The sequence below is a fragment of the Calonectris borealis genome, chromosome 3 (genome assembly GCF_964195595.1).
Source record: "Calonectris borealis chromosome 3, bCalBor7.hap1.2, whole genome shotgun sequence".
NCBI classification, from domain to species: Eukaryota; Metazoa; Chordata; class Aves; order Procellariiformes; family Procellariidae; genus Calonectris; species Calonectris borealis.
In genome coordinates this window covers 102,976,559-103,004,093 of record NC_134314.1, presented here as the reverse complement: position 1 = coordinate 103,004,093, position 27,535 = coordinate 102,976,559, and the positions used below count along the sequence as shown (strand labels likewise).

The following is a 27,535-nucleotide window of genomic DNA, read 5'->3' as shown; positions in this document are numbered from 1 at the left end:
CCTTGAAGTCAGAGTTCATTACTACATTACAAAACAGGAGACTAGATATGGCAAAAGAAATTCCCCACTGAAATCAACACCATTGTATAATTTTATTTCTAATTCTTAAAAAAATATAAATGAATTTAGAAGAGAATCACAGTATAAGGGCCCTAACATATTAGACCATTACAAGGTACATAAAAATAGAAGACACAGATTTCTTTGAAACTTTAATCCTTTGATTAAGCAGCAAGCATATCACTCTCCAGGCAAACACTGCTTAAAACAAACCCTACCCCCCAAAACAGGACGTGCAAACTGTATGCACATATTCTGCAAAGCACACAATAAAGACATTTTGCTATATACATACTTATTTAGTACTAAAAACGCTAGGAGCTCCCTACTGTGTGCTACAGTGTATGTAAATTAAGAAATACTACCTATCTCTGACCCTCCCTCCCCCCTTCAAATACAGCACCTTTGCCCAGTTATAGAATATTTAAACAAGATTAAACGGAATTACAATGTACTGAACAGTTTTATAGCAGTTGGTGATGGCCAACTGTACTGCAACACCCAACATTCTGCATACTGAAGTCTATCGACAAGAGACAAGACAAAAATTAGCAAAGGTACAATACACACACCTGGGAGACTCAATGCTAAAAAAAAAAAAAAAGACAAAAAGAAATCCTGAAGATGTATCTTATCACTGTTAACAATTAAACTGAGACACTTATGATGTCAAAATGTACCAGATTGGTTTTGTATCGGCTTTAAAGACTGGAGAGCAGCCAGATTTGTGTGTAGCTGGTGAGGGGACACTTAAGACTCCCAGAACACAAGTTTCGGTGACCACGAATTCCTCAGTGCTTGTTTTACAATCCTGCTTTTCTTAGATGAGAGGTCATCTGGTGCTTACGCAATGGCTAAGCATCTACTCTGATGCAAAAGAAAATTCGTAAGAAGGACCTTTTGTACAAGACCTCAGCACACCAGTGAAAGCTGTTCGGAAAGAAAAATCTCTCAAGTTTGGTCTGAAAATATTTTTAAGTGAAGGACTAAACCATAAAGATCAACACCTTAACTGCAAGTCAGGCCACAACTATCAAACTTTCATACTAGATTTACAAACGAAATAGGATCTGATGGGATAAGAACTTCCCTTTGCACATAAAAAAAGACCTTAGCCAGCTGCTAAACTGATCGTTAGACCATCCAATTCATCTGTGAAAAAGCACATTCCATTTTCAAATAAAGTCTCATTTTAGTCAAGGGCAAATCTAGTTAATAACAGAATGGATTTAAAAGGATTTTCAAACACCATTTCAGCTATAAGCAAAAACAATTTTCTAAATAGTATGGCAGTCAACATGAATGTTATTACATAGTCAAGAATGCAATATTTTTCAATAGCTTTGATTCAGATCACACAGTTTCAAACAGTGCTACTCAAATTTGCAGCCTGGTTTACTTGCAGGGTAGAGGCATCTACTTCTTTAAAAGAACTAAAAAAACACAAAACCAAAAAAAACCCCAAAACACTGGTGGGCATAAATCAAGGTTTCAGACAAGAACAGTTTAATGAATGCAGTGGGAAGAAAACCTTTCAATCTCTTAAAATTTGGAAGCAATAATTAATACTCAAGTGCAGATTTTACTTAATAAAACAAATCAAACAAAAAAACCCCACAATAGCCTCAACCCAGCTAATCATCTCCGCCAGAAATAGCAGAAATCAGAGATAATCATTTAACAGTCAGGCTGGGCTGGTAGCAGGTAACTGCCACAATATTCTACCACCACCACCAGCCTCTATACTTCCCTCATGAATTCTTAGGCAAGATATCAATGATCTAACATACACGAACTGCAGACAGCCATTCTCAGAGGAATGACATTCTACTGTACTTAAATTAGAAGAATTAGTGGAGTAACAAATTAAATTAATGGTTCTTGCTATATGGTTCCTCTCCTGTCATCCCCCTGGGTGGCAGAAGTTGCTGCCTCTCTCTCCACCCCAGCCCACAAGAGAGAGTGCAGCAGGAAACCGGACTCCTCTTTTCAGTTAACTTCTGTGAGTAGAACACATGTGAGATTTACTAAGTTTGGTACAATAGCTCATTGAGTCTTCAGAATACTCTTTCAGAGGAGTAATAAGACAGTACCTTTTTAAACAAGAAAAAGTGTTCTGGGAAAAACGTGAAGAGAAGAAACACCTACATTTTACAAGTGCGTGAAATGCTTCTACTGTTATCTAAACAGGGCCAAAAATTCTGAACCTAAGGCCATTATTTATTTTGCACTAAAAAGTAAAAAAAAAAAAAAGTAATTCACACACACACACAAAAAAACCCAACGCTACATTTAAGTCTCCTACAATATTATCTATTCCTAGATTTGACAGACTACTTTCCTGTAGTTAGATGCTTGACTATAAAGAACTGTAATAAAATAAATAGAGTAAAAATCAGTTAAACAAAATCTTGGTGTGTTGAACATTTATTCATTTAAGAAGTTAGCTTCCTTCAACAGTTATTCATATAGAGGAGGGCTGTATTGTAGGCATTGTTCTGCTGTACAAGTCTTCGACATAAAAATATTTTTATACAGGTGGTCATTCACGTGGTTCTGTTTCTAGTTATTAGCTTGCTCCTCTGTAAAACTGGTCGGATACCTGTGAAGGCTTGCTCTTTTCTCCCCTTCATTATTTGGAAAAAAAAAAGTACATCGATACAATTTTTCACATGTAGGAGTTAGCATAATTCTGCTTTATTTCTTCAGTGCAGAGTAGACTGGGATTCTGTCTGAATTCCAATAAGCGAGGGTGGCTGCTGGCCGCTAACCGTGGTTAACACTGGCCTTGGGTTTAGACGAGGAGGCATGGAATTAGCTGGGCGGATGAGCGGTGGGGGAGGCTGATTTAGAGTCGGCCTTGGCTGAATAAATCGCGCCTGCTGTTGAAGTGGCGGGGGCTGACGATGGAGAGCAGGAGCAGCAGGAAGCGCTGGACGAAGTAACGGGGGCGGCTGATTTAAAGTTGCCATGGGAGCGGTAGGTGCTGGAGCAGATGCCTGTGCTGGAGGTGAAGGGCCTAAACACTGAGTGGCCGGAGTGCTTTGTGCCTGCACAAAGGACAAAGACAAGACTGCGTGAACAGCCATCCCAGCCAGAACGCCATGCAGTTGGGCTGCCACTGTCCACTACACAGGAAACAGCATTTAAAAAACAAAACCAAAAAACTGAGAAGTTACTGAAAAGAAATCACCAATCAAAACATTATGGACAGAAGAACTAAAAATATTTATGAAGCAAGAGTCTTCTTTCTAGAACAAGAACTGTATTTTAACAATAAAACAGTAACGTGATCGTCACTATGAAAGGTGCAGTCCTGCTCCCAGCTGGTTAACGACATTGGCTGAAGTTCTATGCAAGCTCATCATCATTCTTTAGAATGCGGTTTGCCACTCCACACCAGTTAACCTTACATTATATCACTAAATAAAATGCTGTTCCTCAACCCATGCTTACTTATTTCTGGTACACAAAACACACCTCATCTTCTTCATCAGTGCTCTTTCCTGATGGCACATTAGAAGTATTTTTTGTGTCCTCCCCTAAAGCAGAAGCATCACCATTAGAAGCCAGGGTTCCTTGTTCCGCTTCCCATTCCTGCAATACCTCCTCTAAGTTAAACCGACGCCTGTAGTTTACAAAGAAGTTCTTCACTTGGCCAACAGTCTTGTTGCCAATTACATCTGCAATAGCTTGAAAATCTTTACCATATTTTCGGACACCTGGAAGGCAAAGTAAATAACATAGCTGTGAAGAATCAGTCAGACACAGCTACGTGTGATGTATTTATAGAAAGAACCTATGGGACCTGCAAACCAAGGACTCGCTAATTAGGAGGACATCTCAATTAGGAGAAGGCCTCAATTTCCATTAAAACAAAATAATTTTTAATTGCACAGCTATCAACATACAAATCAAGAACTTTATTAAAAGGTCATTACCCACTCTTCTTAAAGATCCTGGCTTACTCACCAAGCCTCCCAACCTAAAACCACAGAGAGCTGGCCTTTACTGAAGTAAATCCTTCAGTGTGCTCGCAGTAAGGCCAGAAGCCCAAGACAAGTTCAAGATGGGAGAGGGAGGGTGACCAAGCATGCATGTGTAGCTGTAAACAGGGTATAGCACTAGAAATGTCAAGCGACAAATGTTGACAGCCTCTATAAGTTCCCTCCGTGCCAGCTGCACGCAGATGTTTCTTTGCCCACAATCCGTGCAGCAGGAGTGGTAGAGCGCAGTAGCTACTGGACCAAGCACAGGGCAGAACTGGGGAGGCACAGTTCCATAAGTCATGATATACTGCTCATTCCTCCACTTGTGACATGGTCTACTATGGCTACGAAGAGCAACTGGCAAGCATTCACCTGGCAAAGACTTTTTAAAGCTTTCATTCACCATTTGAGCTGGGTAGAAGAATCTGGGGTTTCGGAACAACCACCTTGGGGAATGCAAGTAAATATAAGCTATTGGTGTCTGTTTATAAGACAGCCCAGCACAAGCCTCCAGGATCAAATCCTCCAGCAAGAAGCAGCATGACAGAAGATCTTTGCATCGTTCTTTTCATTCATTTCCATGTTGACATCAGTAGGTCACTTTTGTTTACAAGCACTTCACAAGAAAATGCTGTTGGTCCTTTCCAAAAATCCCAATATGTGCTTTTTAAAGTTCTAAAACTACATTTGCATATAACAGAAAAAAACGCTTAAGTACAGCATTCCATATTTTTTAACCTAAAATTGGAATTATAATCTAAAGTTTATTATTTTCTCTCAGTTGTATTTAGGGTATGTGTCTAGTTCCTCCTCTCTCCTGCTTAAGAAAAAAACTCCTCAAACTTTCCAGCATCCTAGAACACAGCTTTTATCTGCACAAAGTATATTTTTAATCACAAGTGTCCAAAGGTTTGGAGACTAGAAGAAAAAAACCCAAAGTTTTATTCCAGACTCAGTAAACAGAAGACTCATTTTTTGCTCTCAGCTATGCATAAGTGAATTACAATTTGACTCCTCCTGTGAAGCTCCTGATAACTAAACTCATTTGGAACATATTACAGTGCTTAGAGGACAGGCACTCTGTCTCATTACAGGAAGAGAAATTTATGTCTGATTTCACGCCTCACTTCAGAAAGTGAAGCAAAGGAATCAGAAGTTGCTTCAAATCTGAAAGCTATGTTCCTTTTCAACTTAATTCTGAAGAGTATGACCTCCAGCTTGTTCTGCTCTTTTCTACTTTCTTCGTTAATAGGCACTTCTGATGTGGTAATGTACACTCACTGCAATTTAAGAGAAAAGTTCAGCTCAAGGATAGTAACAACTTCTGCAGCTGAAGCTGATGTTTCAACTGTCAAGAGCCCAGATACATTATTTAAGATCTTTTCTGGGGCATACAAAAGATTCCAACCATCCTGACTGCAAGAACCTTGGAAAGAAAACAAAGGGACCCAGCAGAGCCATGTGGCAGGGCGTGTATCTAGGCAAAGCAAAGATAGGGATTTGGCTCTGTGCTTTATCAGTTGTACAAGGTATCAGCTATACTCCTTAAAAGCTGCGTGCGCCCACAGAGCACTCCCTCCAGTGTTTTAATATTCTTTGATTGCCCTACCATTACCACCCTAACTAATTTATAATGATCATTAAATGTCCACTGCAACATATCCGATGTCCTGTACAATTAATCAAGTGAACAAAGTGCCCAGCAGAACAAAGCAGATTTTTGTTTGAAACCTAATTCAGATTTCTAGTGATTTCAGCCTTTTCTGTTACTATGCTGTCTATACTTCTTCCTTCCCCTTAATCTGCAAAACAACTGAGCCTGTTGGCTAACTTCAGCTAAAGTTGTCAAAAATAAGGTCTTAAAGCCTATTTCAAACAGCTTGAAAACAGTGTATCTTGAGCCCAACTGTAAGAAATATCTAAAACCAAAACTTCCTTAGTTTAGCTACACACAGCACTACTCATTTTGGATTCTTTTCAGAGTGTTATTTAGTACTGCTCTAGCATCACCACAATGACTTCTACACAATGATGTAGTAGAACCCTTTTAAGCTGCATCAGAAACAGAAGTTGTTCAACACACGCTTATGAAAGTTCTATGCATAAGGTGCTGGCATATCTGTAAGACTTGATGCCAACTCATCCCTTTCAAATTGGTGCACATTACTTACACATCCTTATACAAATTCTGTGCTAAACACCACCCAAATTATTTCTAAAATGTTTAATCTGTTATTCAATAAGAATAATTTTATTAGGTTGCTGAAGGTGAAGCTCAAAAGATGGCTGCATAGCTTCACTTCACATGTATGAATGTCTTTCTCTCAGCTCATTTGAAAGTAGCCCTGATCATGGGAATCCTTCAAGCTCTTCAAAACTTTGCCCAGTTGCAAAGGTGCACTTGAACATGTGCGTGCTCACTGTCACAATGTTTAATCTTGAATGTCTAACTTAGAGAAACTCATAAATCCAAGTTTGATGCTATCCTGCTTAACGCTGTGCAGCACAGCAAACACTGACAGGCACACAAAACATTAGCCTAGGTCGAAAGCACTATAATACAGCACCACAACGAAACAGAAATACTTAACGGCAACCTCCAAGTTATGAGAGCTGCAGTTTCACTGTGATGGGATTACAGTGCTCCTGGCAACTACCTTACATACAGTTAGATCCCCGTTGTCCCAGCTGTTTTCCACTGCAAGGCTACGAAAGTCATGCACTGCTTTTCAATGAAAATTTTGTGGTTTTGAACAAGTCTTAAAACATTTTTGCAATTGCAATTTTCATATGGCTGAAATCTTAGTTTGAAAAGATGATTGTGCTCATACATTTCTATACATAAATAAAGTTTGTAACTTAAGAACACCTCAAGTGATGAACTGGCCCATTACATTCAATAACTATTCAGACAAAGTTGAACAGTAACCTGATAAATTACACTGCAAAAGATCGGCTCAGAGATCATAAGTCTGAGTCCATAACCCGATTGCAGGCAGCCACACTGCTTTTAAGATTACACACTCAGCTCTATTTTAAGGTGGGTTTTTTCACTACCTCCTCTTTAGTTACTGCCAATCTCTTGAGATTAGCCCACAGCTTTTTCATGTTTAGGAAAAACAGTACCAAAATTGTATTACTGCAGATTATTTTTATGATTTCCATGGTTGGATTTAATATCCGAATTCAAGTGAACAAATCACAGAAGTGCCACCTACCTGCTTAATGCTTATGATTTCTGTAAAATTATTAAAAGCACATGCCAAAATGTATCAATACATTTGATGAAATAAATCTATTTTAAATGTACAAACAAAATGTCCCCATGCTCAAGCCAACTTCCAAGTTCAAGCCTAACACGCATTATGGCAGCTTTTAGTACAGCAACCATGGCTACTTTCTTGTAAAAACAGAGTCAGGGCAAAAGACAGCGTGGCTCCTTCATGCATAAGTCTACTAGCTTAAGCAATTATTCTGAAACAAGGGATCAGGGTCCTTAGCCTGAGGGACGGGAAGTTAATACCTACAGCACTCTCATTCCAGGAGGGAGACTCTACTACTGGGCAGTAGGTAAGGGAGGGATAATAAGAATACTTTGTTCCTGGCGTTAAGGTTCTCTCTCATCTCCATTTTACACAGTGGCAAAGGAAGGGGACTAAAAAGGAAACAATACATGTAAGAAGCACATGTAATTCAATGAAAACAGGTTTCTTCCAGGCGGCCTGATTTTTCACCCCACCCTTAAGTATTGAGGCTGACTACCTTTATAAAACACGAAACATTCCCTAGAGAAGAGACCAGAAGACTGGAACTCCTCTCCACAGAGGCATCACCAACACTCATTCTCTTTTGCCCATGCTCCAGTTTTATTATTTACCTTGTCAGTCACATAATGCCATAGCTTACAAGAGCTAAATGCGTTCTTATCACTTCCCAAACTGATGCTTAGTGAGAGCTCCAATAACCAAACTACGAAAATGCAAGATAGTTTGAATCCTTTCATGCTAAGGCAGGCACAATGCACCTGGATTTTCCCCACTTCTCCAGCAAGCGTTCTACTTACTAGACTATCATATTAAACATAGGCATCTCCTTCAGTTGCATTTGGGAACAAAATAAAAAAAGTGAGCTTATTAGCAATACTGAGAGGATGAACTTAGGCTTGGAGATGCAAATCCCAGTCTGAAGCATGTAAGTTGAGGCACGATTTCAGACACACCGTGCTCTTCAGTATTTCCATTCATACTTCAAAATAAATCTAACTTTAGGTTCAGTTATCTGGCTAATAACTACCAGGTATGGCACACTTGACAACTTTACACTGATATTCTGATCCAACTGAAGGTTTTATACTAAAAATCAGTCTTTCATTTTAAAGGTGAAAAATACAGAGAAATAAAGCAGATGTGTATAACTGAGCTGATTATATTAAAAGATGATCCATAGAAGTGAGCCAATTTATAGTGTCTTCAAGACAGCGTTAGGCTCTCCAGATATTTCCCTTGCATGCTCCTTGATTAGGCAGTGCATGTTAAAGCAAGTCAGTTTTCCTTCATATAAATGAAGTAACTGCAAATTAGCTTATCAATAGCCTACTCGAAAATGTTTTTTCTCCCATAAGATTATTAGTCAAGTATCCATAACCAGTTTCAGACTCTTAAAAGGCCTCCAGTGGGTAGATATCTGCTCTTTTATTCCCTCATGAACAGAGAAAAGTAATTGTAAAGCAGTTTTACTTCTGCTTTTTCCTACTTTCAGAATACAGAGAGATGTCTTAGTAAGTGCTTGCTTCAAATTTTATTACTTCAACTATTACTTCAGTCTTCCACTTTAGAGACATTCATGTAAGATGATTTAGAAGATGATTGAAGGGACTTTTTGGTACTACTACAGTTGTTAAACCCAGCTTAGCTTTTCTATTCAAGATTTAATATGGGTAACTGAAAGACTAGTGTCATGTTGCTTGAATAAATGCCCTAAATATTCTCACTAGTTTTGCTGTTTTCACAGCAACTTTCTTGTAAGACCAGATAAAGTTTAGCTTTTCATTAGAAGGAAATACAAACATAAGCCTGAGTACCTCCTCAAATCCTTTGCATCAGATTTCAAGTTGCTACTACTATTAACATACCTTGTACTGCAAGAAGCTGCTCTTCTGTGGTCCAACGGGCATTGATTTTCTGATTAGACTATTAAAATTAGAAAAATGGCACAAAGATCATTAAAATGTTTCAACAGCTGCAAAATACCTGAGCATCAGAATGTGTTTTACTTGCACTACATTTTGTAACATAGATACAAATCTCTTGCTTATAAGCCACAAATTTATAGTTTGATTGCTTTCATGAAGAAGAAATGGCATTTAAGGATTTGAGCTTAGAACTCCACCAATAGTTTTTCCCTCTGTTTATTGTTCTTAATATCAGCTATATTATAACTTATGCACAAGGTAATGATCTTTATGCAGACAGAATTTGAATTTATAGTTACATTTATCTAAAATATTAGGACTTGGTGTCTGGAGTGTTTTGCATTCACGTTATGTTTCATATCCAAGCCTTTAAAACAAGCAAAAAGAGAACTTCAGTAGTAATAAATCATTCACTTTGGATGCCCAAATGTATATATAGTCATATTTTCACACAGAACATAGAATTTACTGCTAGCAATCTACATTATCTACTTTTAATCAGAAAAAAAACCCATACGGGGTTCAATTTCAGCTCCCTATAGTCATGAGCAGGCACGACATTTCAGTTTTTTCTGCTTCTTTATTCAGCCAGTTGCCATAAAAAAAGCCTACCACTAATTTCTTGTAAAGAAGCCAGACTCACCCCTGCATGCAATTCAATGGATCCTGTTTAAGCTGCTGCTGAAATGCAAACACTATGGTGCAGCAAAACACATTTCTGTAGCTTCTCACTAATGTAAGTGCAAGGCCACAAGTTCTAATATTTATTCTGATTTACCTCAGGAGGTTTGAATTCTTCAATCCCGCCTTCCATTTTCTGTTTAAGTGCACTGTTTACTTGCTTAGCATTTTGAACCTTGGTCAAAAACAACAAAGTTAATCAGCTCCACAAAGAAAGTTGGTCACTTTACACATATATCTTCACTAGGATTGCCACAAGTGTACCTCCTAAGTTAGAAAGAGAAATATTACGGTTTAAGGCTTCTCTACTTTTAACTGTTAAAAAAAATTTTAAAAATACAGCACAGTTTACTACGGAGAGAAAAATATTTAAGCCAGTCTTTCAAAAGAACAGTTTGTCTACAGGAATATTAAAAGTAGGACATAACAAGCAAGTTTTGATAATGATGCATATGTTCTTGAAGAAGAATGCAGAACATTCTAGACACAAAACTTGGTTCTTAGAAATCTAAGTGAGATGTACTGTATACATTAACTTCTTCCTTCTCCAAAAAGCACTTTGAAAAAAAAATGAAGATTTATGAGATGTTTCCAGTTAGTTCCTTCTGACAGACTGCTTTTTATTGACCTTAGATCATCATGATTTCCTCTAAGGGTGATTCTTGAAATGATTTAAAATATTTAAATAAAATATCTTAGTCTATAAAAAGGAGAGAGCTTTCAAATCGTACATATACATATCTATTAACCATTTAAACCTGACAGCGATGCACATAAGGTAACATAGGTAAGAAAATAGTTTTGCATACTACGGTGCACAGCTATTACAAGTGTTCTTAAGTATGGACACAAAAGCAGACAACTCAGTGGGAGATTCCAAAGGCTGCGTCTCTGAGATCACTGCAAGAAAAAAAGAGAAACACAACCTCAAGGCTGTAACTCACCTACACTTAGGCTAAAGAGTGAAACCCACCTATGCTATTTAGCCCCAGAGTCCTGCTGTGACAGAAAGAAGCATATTTCTCCTGTAAAAGAATACAAGGGAGCAAAAACCCCATGAAACCCTTTATCCACTCTATAAGGAGGCAGAAATTCCAGGAGATAAGCCTTGACTTTGTAGCCCCACCGCTCCTAGAAAGCAAGCATGCACACACTGCTGTACCCTTAGAAGCTGAATAGATGCTGTGTTTCAACTTTAAGTGCCAAAAGTTAATTTCTTCATGCAAAGGACGCAGGCAATTGTCCTCTCAAAGGTGAAGACTACAAAGCTTTTCTAAATTTAATAAGAAGTAGAAAGCTCATCAATTCAAACAGAGAAATAACTAGGCCCATGATTTCTCTCCCCCGCCACCATACTTTCATGGTACGTGGGGAAGGACTTCCAGAAAAACAGTTACAATTTTAAGCATAACAAATGTAACTTCCTCTGCTTCATTGGTCTTATTCTTACTTGTCACACAAATACTTTTAACAAAGTTAAAAAAAAAAAAAAATCAATTCAAATGTGACTTCTGTTTTCTCCTGTCCCGAAATCTGTAACATTGTTTTCGTGCCATAGTCCACCCCCCCTTTTTTTTTTTTAAGGAAGTCATCTTGTTTCATGTGATCCACAAGCGCAGATGAACATAAAAACCAAAACCAAATAATAGCTAGTCAGCTAGTGTCCAACATTTCTGGTGATAACTGTGGAACAAAATTAGGAAGACTCACATTAAGGAAGTTTCAGAATCTTCACAGATAATCTTCAAAATCATTACAATCAGAACAATCTGAGATGAAAACAAAACAAGACCAATAACCCATGGTACCTGTCGCTTTAACGAGATTAGTTCCATATCCAGCTGTCTAAGAATTGTGTTGGCTGCATTGGGACTACAGGAAACAGCTATCACATCTTCCTGGGTCAGGTACATGCCTTTTGGTGGACGGCATTTGGAACGCTGAGAATGGTGGCGATGCTGCAAGCTCTGATACTCTCTTCTACCCAGACCTATTTTGCTGGTCTGAACAGGCTGCTCATTATTGCCCTTTAATTTACAAGAAATAAATCATTAAAGAATAACAATATCTTGTATACAACTTTATTAAATAATAAAGTATCACATAGCATTGTAATGTCATATTTATGACAAAAAAACCCTAAGCTAACATCCTCCTCTGCATGTAGTATCCAAACTAAGCCTTGCAAATAAGCTGACAGAGCATACTAATAATTTGCTGGATAAGCCTGCATTAGTCTTAGAAAGGTCAGTTTTCAAAACTTTTTTTTTTAACATGGCTGAAAATACAATATAGAAATCACAGTCTGAATACTGTGAAAAAGGGCAAAAATCGAGAACCTCTTAAGTACGCAGAAGGTAAAGAATATATGTATTACATGTTTAAAGCAAGTAATTGGCGAATTTACACATTTATTTCTGGTCAGATATGAAGAGTTCAAGTGAAGATCAGGGGAGAAGAATGACAGAAAGTCAACCAGGACAGGCAAGAATGCAGGATGACACTTTCCCCTGTTTCAAGCACTCTATGGAAAGCGATAGTGCTGTTTGCTTTGGGAAGGGATTTGAGATTTGGAAGAGGGAGGATGGATGTATTTTTGCAGTCATCATAAGAATCCATGTAATTTAGCCTTTGTTGTTTGCTTTTTTGAAATGGAAAGGGATAGCAAAGAGGAGATGAAGTGTTTGTAGCTGCCGTTTTGATATGTTTGGACACCTAAAAATTTCAGCTTTGCCTTCAATGGGCATTGCTGCACAACAACTAGTCTGCATGTATGCGACTCCCTTAGAGCAACTGCGTAGGTTCCCTACAGACCAGGAGTAGAGAAGCAAAAATGACTTTCCCTGCAAGGATCTTCCAATTCAAAGCAATGCTAAGTACCAGAACAGAGATGGGATTCAGGCTTTTTGCTACTTCAGGCAGCTCCCTACTGCTCCTCCCTGCTGGCATCCATGCAGGTTAAGAGGAAGTGGTCATCTGATCACAGTGAAGAGAAAAATTGCAGCAGCCATTATTGTGTTCTGTAGCATTAGTACAGGTCAGCAAACAGTATTTTGCTCTACTATGCTTGACCTTCTGCCACATCCTCTTCCCAGCTAATGTAACATCTTAATCCAGTCCACAGACTTCATAGAGGCCATCTTAAAAGCACTTAAGATATTTGCACTTCCTTGGAAAGTTGATATAGAGCCTTACATCTTTGACATCTAAAAATCCCAAGGTTAAGTTTACTTCCAGCCCACTTATACCATTTGTTTTTTGGTTTTGCATTGCCCTTTCAGTATGAAATTGCTGTTCCTGTCTGTTCAATCTGGATTTAAAGTGAAAATATTCTCTTAAGCTTTTGTCTTGCCAAGCTAGAGTGTTTGGCTTGTTTTAGTTTTCTCTAGTAACAGAAAGTTTCCATTGCTCTGTCTGTTCAAGTAGCCTACTCAGTTTATATTTTGCTTAGGAAGTGAAAATACGCAAATCCTACCAGAAATATTAGATCACAAAATTATGTTATGTAGACCCAAATAGCTCATCAGAAACTGCAAACCTAATTGTCCTGTTCCTAGAAGTCTATGAATACACTACCTTCATTCTGGACTGCATTAGTGATTCAAACAATAACCAAGGAAAGTAAATTGAACAAAATAGCCCTTATTTAGAAGTGGCTTAGGCAGCAACTCAAATCAACAGACTGCAAGAACGTTATTACAACAGCAGAATGAAAAGTAAAAAGGTTCATTATTAGACCTTGTGCCATTTCAAGTTCTAAAAACATATCCTGGCACCTTAAAAAAATAAGAATCTCAAACTCTTTTACAGAAAGGGGTAATGGTAATTGTCCTTTTTTTCCCCCCTGAAGCAGTTAGATAAAGCAATACACTGAAGGTCACTGCAAAGCTGAGAATGGAATCTAAACCTATCAGTCTCTTACTCAACATCATGTTTGGTAGAACTGCAAAGTTTTATTAATAATCCCAGATACCACTTCACAGGAATGTTGAGGTTTTGCACTACCTCGCCTCTCATATTCTTAAGAAGCACGAACTGTCCCATTTTAGGAAAATCACAAATGCATTAAGATGATCAAGGAAACAATCAAACGTTTACACACTTAACTGTGTTTTTTTAGCCTTGTTCATAAATAACTTAATGTTAACCAAAAGAACCCCAAAAAAACCCCAAACCCGAACATACCCCAAACACAGCACTTATCTGTAAAGCTAACAGTAAGTGCTCATTAGAGGAGACAAAAATGTTCTTCTCTACATTTATTAGTAGAAAGCGTCTCAATAAAGCCACATATTAGTTGAAATGCATAACCTCGCTGTGGTTTTGAAAGAACCAAAAAAGTTATTCTTGGAAAAATGTCATTATGTCATTTAATTTTAAAAGGCAAAGAAAACATTTAGATTCCAATAACTCACAACCAGTAAAACTGTAAACGTATTAACAAGACAGAGGCAGGCGGAATGTTGTTTTACCAGGTAGTGATAGCATACATATCGTCTAAAACTTGAAGATCTCTCAGGAGATAGTGAAGGTAATGAGAGATGAATTTATGTCCACAGAATGGTAAAAACATACAATAAAATTTTGTTTCAATCGAAGTTGTCAACAACTTGATCACCTAAACACCCTGTGATTTCAGCAGGCTGCCAGCTAAACCTCTTTACTAAAAGTCATTCTTCACAATAACACATTCACAGAAAACAAACAAACTGACATTCACCGTTAAGCTATCTGTTACCTCCTTTTTGGCTTCTTTTTTGGGATCGTAATCACTATCATTTCCATCCATTGGATGAGCTTCTTCTACGTCATCATCACTGAGGACAGATCATAAGAAGCTGGTCATTTTATCTATTTTTTAACCCCAAATATAAATACGTATCAGGGTAAGACAGAATTATCTACTCTAAAATATCTACTCTAAGTATACGGCATCTCAAAGGTATTTCTAGTTTTGAAAAGAGAGCTGTTACAAACATACTTCCTTTATTAAATTTTAATAATTATTATGATAAACAAGCAATTCTAAACTGTAGTTTCAAAATTACTTTAAGCAGTGCTGGTGCTGCTGCCAAAAAAATTTGGTATCACCTTTCTTCAATTCAACTACTTGTGCCAGCAGGAACGCTTACATGGTCAACTATACCAAGGCTAGAAATAATCTTTCATTTGCCACATTAGTTTTAATAGATCAATTTTCAAACCACTGCACCAGGTGGATGAATAACCTTTGTTGAAGTCTGTGGGGAGCAAAAGGGGAAAATATGCGATGGGAAAACAGAGGACTGCTTTTTCACCAAAGTGCTCAAGATCTAGCAATTTGGGGGGTGGGGGGAGCGAAAACTGCTGAATTAAATCAAACAGAAAAGGTTGAAAAGATAATAGTTTAGTTGAGTCCAATCCAGTCATTCACACAATATAATTTCTGAATAAATGAATGTAAAAACACCACAAAAATTTCTAGTTATTACAAAAAAAAAAACCAACCCAAAATGCAGTATTAGAAGCAAATTGATTTTCTTCTGTAATTTTTCAGCTATAGGGTCACTAAGTAGCATATGAATTTTAGATTTCAGGAGTTCTTTTCAGTAACATATAATTAAATAGACCCTTTTGCTCTAGCTAGGCAGTTTTCCATAGATGTAAAATCATACTTTCCAATATAAACATGATTATGTTCCTTATACATTTAATATATTAAATCACTTTTTAAAAAGTGCAAGTTAATACTCCAGTATACTAAGTGCAATATAATTTTAATTTCATAGTAACTAGGTGAAACGTCATTCCCTTCTATCCAAGGCAATTTAAAACTATTTTGAGCTTTAATTATCTTTGACTGATAGCGGTTCTAAGTCTCCTAAAATAAGATTTTATATAAAGTTTTGTTATAAAACAGTACTTGGGCATTCTAATTGCTACAGCTTTTTACAGTGGTTGATCTTTCAGTTTTAATTCCATTCTAGTTGAAAAAAACCCAAACAAACAAACAAAATCAGAAAATCCCCATACCCACAAAAACACTCTCCTTTCCACACAATAATATAGGCTTAGACTTCTCAAATAAAGCATTATTTCTAAACCACATTCCCAGACTTCAGGTTTTTTTAAACCCTTGTTTTTACAGTTATCCATTAAAGCACTCAAGCATGTTCTTACAACTCAAACTGACTGGAGTGATATAGTTCTTAAAGTACAGGTACCAAACCCCTTGCTAAAAGCAGAGACATCACCACAGATGCTCAAACCTACGGTTCACGCTGAACCATAATGGCTGGAAATTACTCCAACATCTCTACCTAGAAAGACTACAGTCTCTGGTTAGCTACTTAAGAATATAAAACTTACCTGTCACCTTGATTATTTCTATTAGCTAGTTTTCGAGCCTGCCGATCCATCAAACTTGTCCTAGAGCGAGTTTTTTTCCAAGAATAGTAATATTTTACAAGGCTTGCAATAGTCTTGTCTGGGAGCTAGAAGAATTCATTAACATATTAATACTTTTTAAAATTAAAATTCCACCCAAGATTATAATTCTGCTCTATTTACAACCACCGTTACCCAAATATTTTAAATGCATGGATGAGATGGAAAGGAGGGATGTATTTCATGTACATTTTTAGAAAAGGGGGAGGGGAGGAGAGGCTTTTTTTTATTAGAGTTTTCTTAGAGCTATAGGTCCAAGAGACATGATGAAATTAACTTAAATCTTATATTCAAGGTTGTTCCTGAAGCTTTTACACAGAAATCAACACGAAATTTTAGCCCAAGCGGAGCCTTTGTTCTTAGTGCATCTGAACTGTTTAATGCTTCTGATGAAAATATTACTTTACCATTTGCTGGATCCTGTGAAAGCTCTTTCCATGGAAGCTAAATGCTTGTTCAAATAGGACTTTATCTTCAACTGTCCATTCATCAGGGAAAGGAGTGAAGTTAGGGAGATCCGCAAGGGACTTCTCAATATTGTGTTTATGCCAGAACAACATGCCGAGAGCCTTTGAAAAGAAACAGTCCCTTTTGGATTCAGTTAACTTTCTAAAGTGTTGAGACAAGTTAAATAAAAAAGGCAATTTATTTATTTAAAATAAAATTTGACTATCAGAACCCCTTCTCAAAACGTATTTACAATTTTATTGGCTATGTACTATAGGTTACAAAATTCTCTTTGGAGATGATACGAAGAGTGGGCACATCTGTACTTTATTAAAGGTATGAAAGCTAGACAATTTAAGGTTGTCATGGCAGCAGTAATTCTGAAGTAGCATGAACTAGGCTGATAGGCTCAAATCTGACCTGCTTTCTTCCTTTACAAGCATGTGTCACCTACACAGTTCCTTACAGGTGTTCAGGCCTTTATTACCAGCCCACTCAAAAAAGAAAATAAAAATACTTTTCAGCAGCCAGAGGATCATCCAAAATGTAAGTCTGAAAGTTCAAAGTGAAAGCGCTCTTTCTACAACTCTCCAATCCACAAATAACAGCACGGCCACTTCCATGTCACGTGCACCTAATAAGGAATGGAAATTGAAATATACTTTCTTACATAATTTCATTTCTTGATATTCTTAAAGAATTTTATGCTGATTAGACTTTCTGCCAGAGAATCAATGACAGATTTGATGCCAAGTCTGGCATGGGAATTGGGAAATGTAATCCACTCAGTTTCAACCATACAGTGCAGACATGATCACCAGTTGTTCATCAGCTCTCCAAACCCCTGATTTTACATCTTCTAATAACCTGGACATAGCAAACCTCTTTTCTTGTTAAAATGGCAAGTGTCAAGCACCTCTTGCAAAGATAACTTCTATTCCACTGTGAACACTCCACAAATATTTTGTACCAGAAGTTGTTTTGAAAATTAGTCTTTTTTGTAGACTTCTTTTGAGATCCCTCAGTACCCTCTCTCCCCTAACAAAAGCCAAGCCATAAACAAACATCACCAAACTGCAGGTATTCTGGGCATCGTTAACATTGGCAGCCTCTCTTTCAGATAGCAGTTGACTAGCAAGTCTTCGCTATTATGAGCTTCCATCCTCTAAAACTTGATCATACAACTTGTTTCCACTTGTACACCAAATATTTTTTTGCAATAGGTAATCTCACTTTTACATAAATTGGTCAATTTATGAAGTAAATTGCAACAGAACTAAGTGCAGACCAGCAAAGTTTTATCCTGTACTTTTTATGGGATGGTGACTGAAGGTTATTACTAAAGAAGTGAACTTGTTAGTTACTCTCAAACTTAGAATTTGATTTTGTTTTCCTGCCTCTGAAAAAACACTCAACTCAAAGTTGGTTTGCCTCTTTTTTTTTCTAATATGCAACAAATCTTTCCAGTGCTGTACCTATCGCAATTAATGGTTCAAAATTGTACCATATTTGAATTCTAATATTAAACATTAAATTTGTAAGCTGCTTTCCTAAGAGATTCTTTAGCTAAATATACACACACAATTGCATGACATGCCCAGTGTATCAAGAAACATACCAAACCTTTCAAAAGTGCACATTACAAGCTGAGCATGTCATGAAAACAAAGAGCTCAATCTTTTGCAGAGAATCCAGACCACAACTGTATGCAGATCCATTTAACTGCAGTGTTTGCTGCCGTGCCTGAAGAGAAACAGCGTTAATTAATGGTAACCAAGGGAAAAAAGAGTTGTGTTATACTTTTATATAAAAATCCTTTAAATGAGCACTCTCATTTCATAGCACTTACCTGTTCCACATTGTATCCATGTTTTTCCTTTGCTATTGCTATATATTCATCCACTGTAACAAAGCAATGTCAGAATTATTCTTTAATACTTTTAGTTCTGCTATAAGGTGACACACAATTAGCCATCTAACACGGGAAAACAGTCTTCCCATGCTTTAATACACTGCATAGGCCCAGGTCTCCTAAAATGCTAAATATATTCATAGCTTTATTAGTAGTAAATAAGCCCAGTGTCTTTAATCCAACATTTACTTTTATAAACTTTTTACACAAGCTAATTCTCAGTGAAAAAGATGCTTTCTTTCACATTTTTACTACAATAAAGACACAGAGGCTCATCATTTATTTATTTAAATCAGAGACTAGCTGGTTATTGAAACCCACTCCTAGGAACCCAGACACACTGGGGGGCACGTCCAGACACCTAGGTTAGTTTTAAATTGAACTGTTCATATTCCCAAACACGTTAAAAATTAATGTAAAGAGATCCTAGATCAATGATTATGCATATCCTCGATATTAATATAGTTTTCACTGACCAACATTAATTTTAACCATGGCATGAAGACAGCTTTCAATAGAGAATATGAAAATTCAATTATGACGTCATCAAATTAGCCAATAACGTATTTTAAAAATCATATTTGACCATACTAGAGCCAGCTTTGAGTTGAACACTTTCCACCACTTTGCAATTAAGTCCTGCTAGTTTTGATCTTCAATGGGTACTTTTTTTTATTTTTAAATAAACAAACTCTTCCCAGTCACCTTCCACAGTTCACAATTAAGGGGCAACTAAATATCGTTGAAAGGAAGCATGATTGAGAAAAGGAAGTAATTATATCCTCATTATTCAAATAGACCAGAGACATCCTTGCCATGAACTGTTGCAGCAAAGAATTAATTGTACTTTAAAGGAATGAAGAAGTGTTTAATAATCATAGTTGTAGAGTATTTTATTTCTAACTGTTCTGCAGTAGTAGAAGGTATGTTCCCTCAAAGGCAGAGGGACACAAACCTCTAACTACTGGTAATAGGTAGAAACTGTCCTGAGGACCAGGTTCTCATAACTGTATGCTCAAAGTTTATTCCCCTATATTATATATGGGAAATTCTAGAATAGAAGGCAGGTTTAAACTAGATTAAACAGATAATTGATCACATTTAGTCAGACGACTCCTGTATTTCAGGTCACTTTTGAAAGGAGAAAATGCTCAGTTTTTCCTGATAAGACATCAATAATAATTTCCCCTTGAACTGGGCCTCAACACATCTTTTCTGAATTTATCCACTGCAACTCCTTCTCCTAGCAATTTAGAGTGGCAAGTTCCTCATGTTTAGATGTTTTATTCTTCTATTAATAACTAAAGGTTTCACAGACACTGATGAAGATACAACATAGGCAGTGTGATTTGAAACAAAGACTTAACTATAAAATAAGAGGTGGTGATCTTTCCTTTCCCTGGAGTTCTCTAAATAAAAAAATAAAAGAGAAACTTTGTGTTTAATTTACTAATTTGCAATTTTACTGTGTGTAAAATAAAGAGTGAACAGGCACACCATGAACAATTATTTAGTTATACTTAAGCATCCAAATTCCTAAGCGGGGAAGGACTTACACTTGGCATCTGGAATATTATGATATGGAGACCATACAAGCATCCCTCCATTATCTTTATCAGTATATTTTGTGGCACCTGTAAGAAAAGAAGTAAGTCTCAGTATTTATAAATATGATCTAGAGAACAACTATTCATGGGACAGTAAGAAAAAGTCAACCATATTAAGAAGTCCAGTCCAACTGTTAAGGGGAGGGAAAAAAATCATTAATTCCACATTATTTCCTGAAGACATTGAATGGCTGAATTTGAACACTACTCTTACGAGGTTCAGTCATAACTGGATATTAGACAGGATCCTGGCTACCACAATTGGAGCATTAAAGCGCATTGCTAAAGTTGGCATGGATGCAAAATTTAGAGGTACTTGAGTATCAGGATCTACTGTGTTAAGTTAGGCTTCCTTAAAACAAACAAACAAAAAAATGAGATAGGGTGTAGAATACAGTCACCATCCCTGATCCTTTCAACAAGGAGCTATACTAACAACCATGCCAGAAACAATTCTGTTCATCTCTCTAGTTTTGATTTTCATAGCCATGTAATTTTGATATTCATAGCCAACCAAATTGTGTAGCTGTAGAAAGTAGTTAGGTGTAAGAGTAATCTTTTTTTGCTTGGTTGTTTTTTTTGGGGGGGTGGGTTTTTTTGGCTTTTCTTTTTGTTTGTGCTTCACCTCTACCTCAACGTAGCAAGGGAAGCAGTCCAAGTTACCTAACCTATCAGGAGGACAGAGCAATTTTTGCAATACTGATGCAACTTTGTACAAAGCACTAAATCATAGAGTCTTTGATTTTTAAAAACATGCTGTAAAAGAAAAGGAAATTCCCCAGTACTGGAAAAGCATTAACTAATCGTTACTTTTCATGAATATTTTACAAATGTATGCTACTACATAAAGACTCTTACAATCTATTTGTTTACAACAGTTTATCTTGCTAAGACATTGCTTACAACAATTGGAGCATTTACACTTGTGTCAGTATGAATTCCTTGAGGAATCACCCTCAGAGGAACTTTCCTTGCATCCTTCTTGGAGAAGGACAGATTTTTTTATTCAGTGAAACAGGTAACTTTTCACTCCATTTTAAGCTTCCACACTTTATATTTAGGTTCTACCTCTTGTTGAAGGAAACAAAACAAATCAATGCTCTGGAAAATAGAAAAACTTAGTGCTTTCTAATTATGTACTATGTACTTATGTTTTGTTGCTCTTCCTTCTTTAGTTTGACAGGGTTTTGTATTTGTTATCATCTTTGCAATCTTTAGATCCATTACGACTGTGAACTTGAAAACCAGTTAATTAGAAAAACTAAAAGAACTTATGTGTCTTCCAAAATGAGATGTTTAAGACAGATAACTTGTCTTTTACAGATAAAAGCACCATAAAATCTGTAACAAGTTAAAAATGTACATACGTTCATAAAGCACCAGTTTCGAGGCGTAAGCAGTATTAAACTCTGAAAGGGTTTTGGTATATAAGAACAAATTCCTTAATATAACATTCTACTTTAGAACAAAAAAGCATGCCATTTTTAGTCATTAGGAACACAGTATTTCATGAAGAGTAATGCAAACATGTTACAGGCACGTTTCTCTTGTCCAGTCAGTTTTTATCATAAGCAAATGACAGCTATCCTGTACTCTAACCTAACTAAGAGATGAGGGAAAAACACACGAGAATGCATGAAGTTGTGAGCAAGAAACGTCTAAACTTAACATGAGTATACCCTCAGTTTTTACTTCCAAAAAAAATACCAGACAGACGCCTGCAGAGAAGTGGATAACATGGATATTATCAGGTATTGAATATTCAAGTACGAAAGAGAAAAAACTTAGTTTCAGAGTCCTATCATTTGTGCCTGCAGGAGATCATGTATGCGGTGACACTCCCCTATTGAGGTGCCACCCTCACACGACTAACAAGCAGCTCCCACCAGAAGACTCCTTTTCGAAGCAGTGCTGTTTCTCCAGCAGGAATCAGACAACTGTTTCCATTCAAGTGGCATCTTCACACTGCCAAAAGGAATGCAAGGATGACAAAGGAAGGATGGGATGCATACAGGTAGCTCGAAGGAAGGCATCTGTCCTCCACGCAGGATGTCCACAGCTACAGTACAGGGATCCCTCCATCTCCATATGCAGGACCATGATCTACCTTTACGAGAACTGCTTCTGGTCCTTCACGCCCCAAGTATTCAACTGAGCAGCACTGACCCCAAAAAGGCTGTGTTGTATCTCAAGATCCATTCTTATTACAGATAGCGGCTAGAAATACCAGGCAACATGTTAAACCGAAGCATGTTAGAAGAGCAGAGTTGGAAGCCAGCAAGGAAGAGAAAGACCATGAGCTACATCTCAAATACCACAAGTCTCCCCCTGCCCAAACCCCACATTCAAGCCACTTAGGAAGAGGTTTCTGTACTTCAGCTGCTGCGCTCCTCTGCTGATACCACTTAGAAATAAAGGACTAGCTGCAGATGACCCACAGGCACCCTCCACTGCTTCCAGAATAGAGAAACTGTAGCAGCAAACTGACACTTTCTAAATTTCAGCTTAGCATTAGAAGTTCGGTACACACGGATGATGCTGACATGACTCCAAGTACTGAGAATAAAATGAAAATCTGGAAGCATACAAGACTTAATAAGGGCATTGTGGGACAGCATGGCAATTTAAAAGTATATTGGTTTCCAGCATACAAAGTACCACCATCTGCTTAAGACTAAGCTTTGAGAGTAGGAACAGAAATACAGAAACTAACAGGAGGAAGAACTAAATTTCTAAAGTAAAGGACTGGAAATCTTAAAAATAAATAAGTAAATAAACAAATAAATAAAAAAATCAGGGAATGTGAGGACAGATGGCATGGAATAAATGGAAAAAATTATATACTTCACCACACCATTTTATAATTTAAATTTAAGAAAGCCTGTTTTCATACAGGAAGACTAGAGGGAGAAAAGTTATAAGGATATACACAGAAATGGATTCCATAAGTGACCTTAAAAGGTATAAAACATTCTTCTTGACAGCCCCCCTTACCCCTGAGAAGAGAGTAAATAGGAAATAAGTATTTCAGCATTAAGGAAGCAAAATTCATACTAAAGCCTTTGGGAAGTCCAAATCCCAGTAGAATAACACTTCTCTAGCAGTTATCCCATGTGTGGATGACACAACAGCATAGTGCATCTCCAGTGATGCCATTCTCCACTACGCTTTCCAAGAGAATGCAAACAGCCCACAACATGAGGATACTAGCTTTGTAGCATCCTGCTACCCCTATAGGTGGGTCAGCAAGTACAACCAGAAACAGTTTCACCTCAAGAATATTAAGTACTATAGGAAAACCAGCAGGAGGAGACAAAAATCTGGAGTGCAGGAGATGGTTTATTAACTCAGTAAATTAGATAAGGAGATTTAGGATTTTTATTTTATTAAAACTGGTTTTTGCAGTGAGAAAATTTATCTCATTGCAGTAGTATCTAGTGACAATTAAAAATGCTATTTTCCTTTACAGCTCTATCTGAAGGCTTGCTTGTAAAGGGGATGTTGGGGGAGGGGTAAGAAAGAGCATGTTTAAACTAACTTCTCCTAATTGTTGCTTCCAACCACAATCCAGTTCTTCCAAGAGACACTGACAAACAGTTGACTCACTTTTTCTTTAAAAAATTCCTTATTTTATACATGAACTCAGGTTAAAAAAAATGTTTACTACCATCACAATTTTAATGACAAATGTTTTGTTCCTCAATGTATTGCTGTAGAGCATTGCTTACGAATATTTTTCAACACAGGCTAAGTGAAGCCAAAGGATTGGTATTTATTCTACTCATTTTAGTATTCTGTGTGTGTACCAGAGGGCTGACTTCGTATCTTAGATTGCTATCTAGTTTCATCCGTCATTGACTCCCTTCTCCCACCTATTTAAGGGGGTTAAAAAAACAGCACTCAAAGTACTGTAAATAAACACACATTCTAACATACCTGGTAAACCCTCAAAAAAAGGCATTAAAATAATTCCAAGAAAAAACAGCATTAAAGTTAGTTAATTAGAGATAGTGCCTATGTCCATATATGCAAACCTAGAAGTATGATGGAGTGCCTGTTACATCATTCGCTACAAAAAAAAAGTAATCTAAGTGTAGCTACGATAAGAGCACAGCTTTTTGTCCAGCATGACTTCCATCTCTAAGAAATGATGCCTCGAGACTCATCAGGAATAAAAAAAAAAAAACCAAAACACCACCAAAAAACCCAGATGAAAGCATGAGATCTTGCTGAGATCTCCTCAGATAACCGATCTGCTAACATGGTAAGTATGTACTGTACTTTTACACTTTATGGACCTTTTTTTTTTTTTTTAATTTTCTAAGACTTATGTGTTCCAAAGAAAGTTACTATCTTCTTGCCCTAATAATCAAAATACACACACTAAGAACAACAATACCATACACTATGCCTCTTACACAAGACTTACTAAAGAAAGATTTCCATCATTAAGGAAATTGATAAAGTAAAGGAGTATATATTAATCCCAGTTATCGGGGAAAGGAGCATCAGTTGAATTCCACCCCCCAGGAACACTTAGGAGCTCTAAAAAGTCTGGTTATAAGAGAGGATAAAATTAGTTCTGTAGTTACAAACGTGACGTTACTATTGCACATATAGTTTACAAAATTGAAACCACATAACCTCAGTTGTCCTACAAGGGGTGAAGAGTTCTTTTGATCAAAAGAAAAACAAACACTATGTGTTTTTCTAATTTAAGTGGCCTGAGGGAAAAACAAGCCCAGGCTGCACTTTAGAAACGATCATTTTTATTTACGTTTATTTTTATGTAGGCGATGTAAAAATAAAGGGTGTAAATGGCTAGTCTTATTAACAAAGAGACCTAGACTACACGCTCCTTTCTAGGGGGAAGGCATTCCCTTATGCCAAGATCATGCATCCATTTAATCCCACCCTCCCCCTTTCTTTCCCCCGGCCTTTTCTTTGGCCTGTGGGGACTTGCGCCCATCAAGAGGGGCTCGCTCCAGCTTTAGGAGGCACTATGTGAGAAGCTCTGGCCCAATCCTCTTCCGGTAGGAAATCATCTGACACCAATGGAGCCTGTTTGGAGAACAGGAAAGTAGATAGGCTTCATCTGACCACTACAGAAAAACTGAAAAACGCTCCTACGGTCTCACTGCTCAGTGTAGTAACGCAAGATAGCATTCTAGCGATTAACTTGCTAAAACTGAGTACCAGGCTATGCAAGCGTACCCAGTATTCCTCGGGGCGGGGCCGGGGGGGTGAGGAAGGCGGAGGAGAGCAGCTCAGCCTGCAACAGCGGGGCTAGCAAGGCTACTACAGCACACAAAACCAGGGGCAGGAGTTTCCCACCAAGCGCATCTTCCACCCAGCGCCTCCAGCACGCAGCCAGGTCCGCTCTGCTTCCGGCAGGGCGCATCACTTCCCACCCTTACCCGAGAACATCCATCACCCCTCGTGAAATATTTTTAAATCACCTTGTTAATATATTATATGCATTATGGTTTAAGGGCGGGGGGGAGGGGGGGGGAAGCATCCAACCTTTTTCTGCTTCAGCGCCTCCCGCCAGATACAGATAATACGGCTGATAATGAAGCGAAAATTTCCCACCGCGATGCCCCCCCCGCCCCGGGTGCGCAGAGAGCAGATGCTGCCCCTGCCAGCCTCCCGCCGCCGACACCGGATCGTCAGCACAAAGGCTCAAAAGCAAAATAAATACAACCCCGCGGCCGCCGCCGGGAGAGCGCCGAGCCGAGCCCACCCCAGCACCAAACCCATCCCTCCCGCCTCGGGAACGACGGCGGCAAGATGTCAGGTTACAGCCGAAAAGCGATTTACCGGGCTCGAAGTCAGGAATGCGCGCCTGGTATTCCGCTCCGACCCTCATTCCTACATCTGCAACGCAAAGAGGGGAGAGAAATTAACGGCTTGGGTGTCCCCGGGCGGGCGCCGTCCCAGGCTACCGCCGTGTGGCGGGCGGGCTGGCGGACGCGCCGCCCGGGAGCCCCCGCCGCCTCGCCGCGGCCGTGCGGAATAAGCCACCTCCCCCCCCCCGCCACCCCGCCCGCCGCCGCCGCGGATTAAGCCCCGACGACCGCCGGGGAGGGGGCCGGAGGGGGAAGGGGGAGTTTATTTCAGCGGAACAATGGGGACGGCGGCGGCGGCTCCCGGGAGACACTCCCCATCGTTAAGCACCGCGGGGCCGCCCGGCAGCCGCGGGGCCGCGCCGCGCGCTCCCGCCCCCCCTCCTCCCCCCCCGCGGCCCGGCCCGCCGCAGTACAGACGCGTGGTGGCGGAAGCAGCGGCGGCGGCAGCGCCCGCGCCGCCCCGACACCGGCGCGGGGAAGGAGGAGGCGGCGCGGCTCGGCTCGGCGCCCCTCCCGCCGCCTCCGCCACCCCCCTCCCCCCGCTGGCGGGGTGGCCCGGGGCCGGCCCCAGGCTCGCACCGTGCTCGTCGCCACTGTCACCGCCGCCGCTCTCCGGCTCCGAGTAGTGCCCGTTGGAGGGGCTGCTGCTCTTGGTGCCGTTGGGGGCTGCCCGGTTCTTGCCCCCCAAGAGCTCCGCTCCCTTCTCCATCATGCCCGGCATGTCAGGGCTTGGGGGGAGGGGGGGCGGGGAGCGGGGGAGAGCGGCGGCAGCGCGGGCTGCCGAGGGGGGGAAGTTAATACGGAGCCGCCATGTTGCCCCCTCCCCGCCCCCCCCTCGGGCCGCCGCCGCGGCGCCGGCACCTCCTCCTCCTCCTCCCCCCCGCGCTCCCCCTCCCCCGGCTCCACGCAGCCCCCAGGAATCCCTCCGCGCCGGCCCGGCCGGATCTAGCCGAGGGGGCGGGGATGCCGGCGGAGCCCTGGCGGCGCGGCGGAAGGATTCCGCCCGCCCCGATATCGGGGACTCGCTGACGCGCCGCGGGAGTCCCCGGCGGGCGGGGGCGGAGGGGACAGGGGACTATTTTCCCCGGCGGCGCAGGGATCCTGGCAGGGAGGGGTGGTGTGGCTAGTAGCGGCGCTACGGCCCGCGGTGAGGGGCGGGAGGTGCTGGGCCGCCATGGCCGCAGCGAAGGGACTGTGTGGGAGAGGAGGAGGCGCGGGTGGGGGGCTCGGCTGTGGGGCAGCGTCCGAGTGAGGTGGCGCGGTGAAGCGGGGCCTGAGGGGAGCGGCCGCCAGCGGGGCCGGAGGGCGGTCACCTCGGGGGGCGGGGCGGGGGCCCCGGCTGTGGAAGCCGATGCCGGGCGGGCAGCGCTGCC

At 39.7% G+C, this 27,535-nt stretch overlaps 1 protein-coding gene across 7 annotated transcripts; it reads right to left on the bottom strand.

The window, feature by feature from the left end:
• Positions 1–68: 68 nt before the first annotated feature.
• On the bottom strand, positions 69–27,036 carry RCOR3 (REST corepressor 3). 7 transcript variants are annotated; one of them, XM_075147002.1, is made up of 12 exons: positions 26,944–27,036; positions 26,742–26,770; positions 26,134–26,190; positions 20,263–20,340; positions 18,644–18,696; positions 16,755–16,916; positions 16,270–16,394; positions 14,660–14,738; positions 11,730–11,948; positions 10,019–10,096; positions 9,181–9,238; positions 69–3,110 (listed from the first exon to the last, which is right to left on the bottom strand). In XM_075147002.1, exons 3-12 carry the CDS (start codon positions 26,180–26,182, stop codon positions 2,875–2,877), a joined length of 1,137 nt encoding a protein of 378 aa, XP_075003103.1. In that variant the 5' UTR covers positions 26,183–26,190; positions 26,742–26,770; positions 26,944–27,036; the 3' UTR covers positions 69–2,874. The 7 variants fall into 7 exon arrangements, with proteins under 7 accessions (XP_075003103.1, XP_075003097.1, XP_075003098.1 ...); XM_075146996.1 differs by adding an exon at positions 3,541–3,782 and having other exon boundaries at positions 14,642–14,738; positions 26,742–26,964; XM_075146997.1 differs by adding an exon at positions 3,541–3,782 and having other exon boundaries at positions 26,742–26,964.
• Between the last annotated feature and the right edge of the window lie 499 nt (positions 27,037–27,535).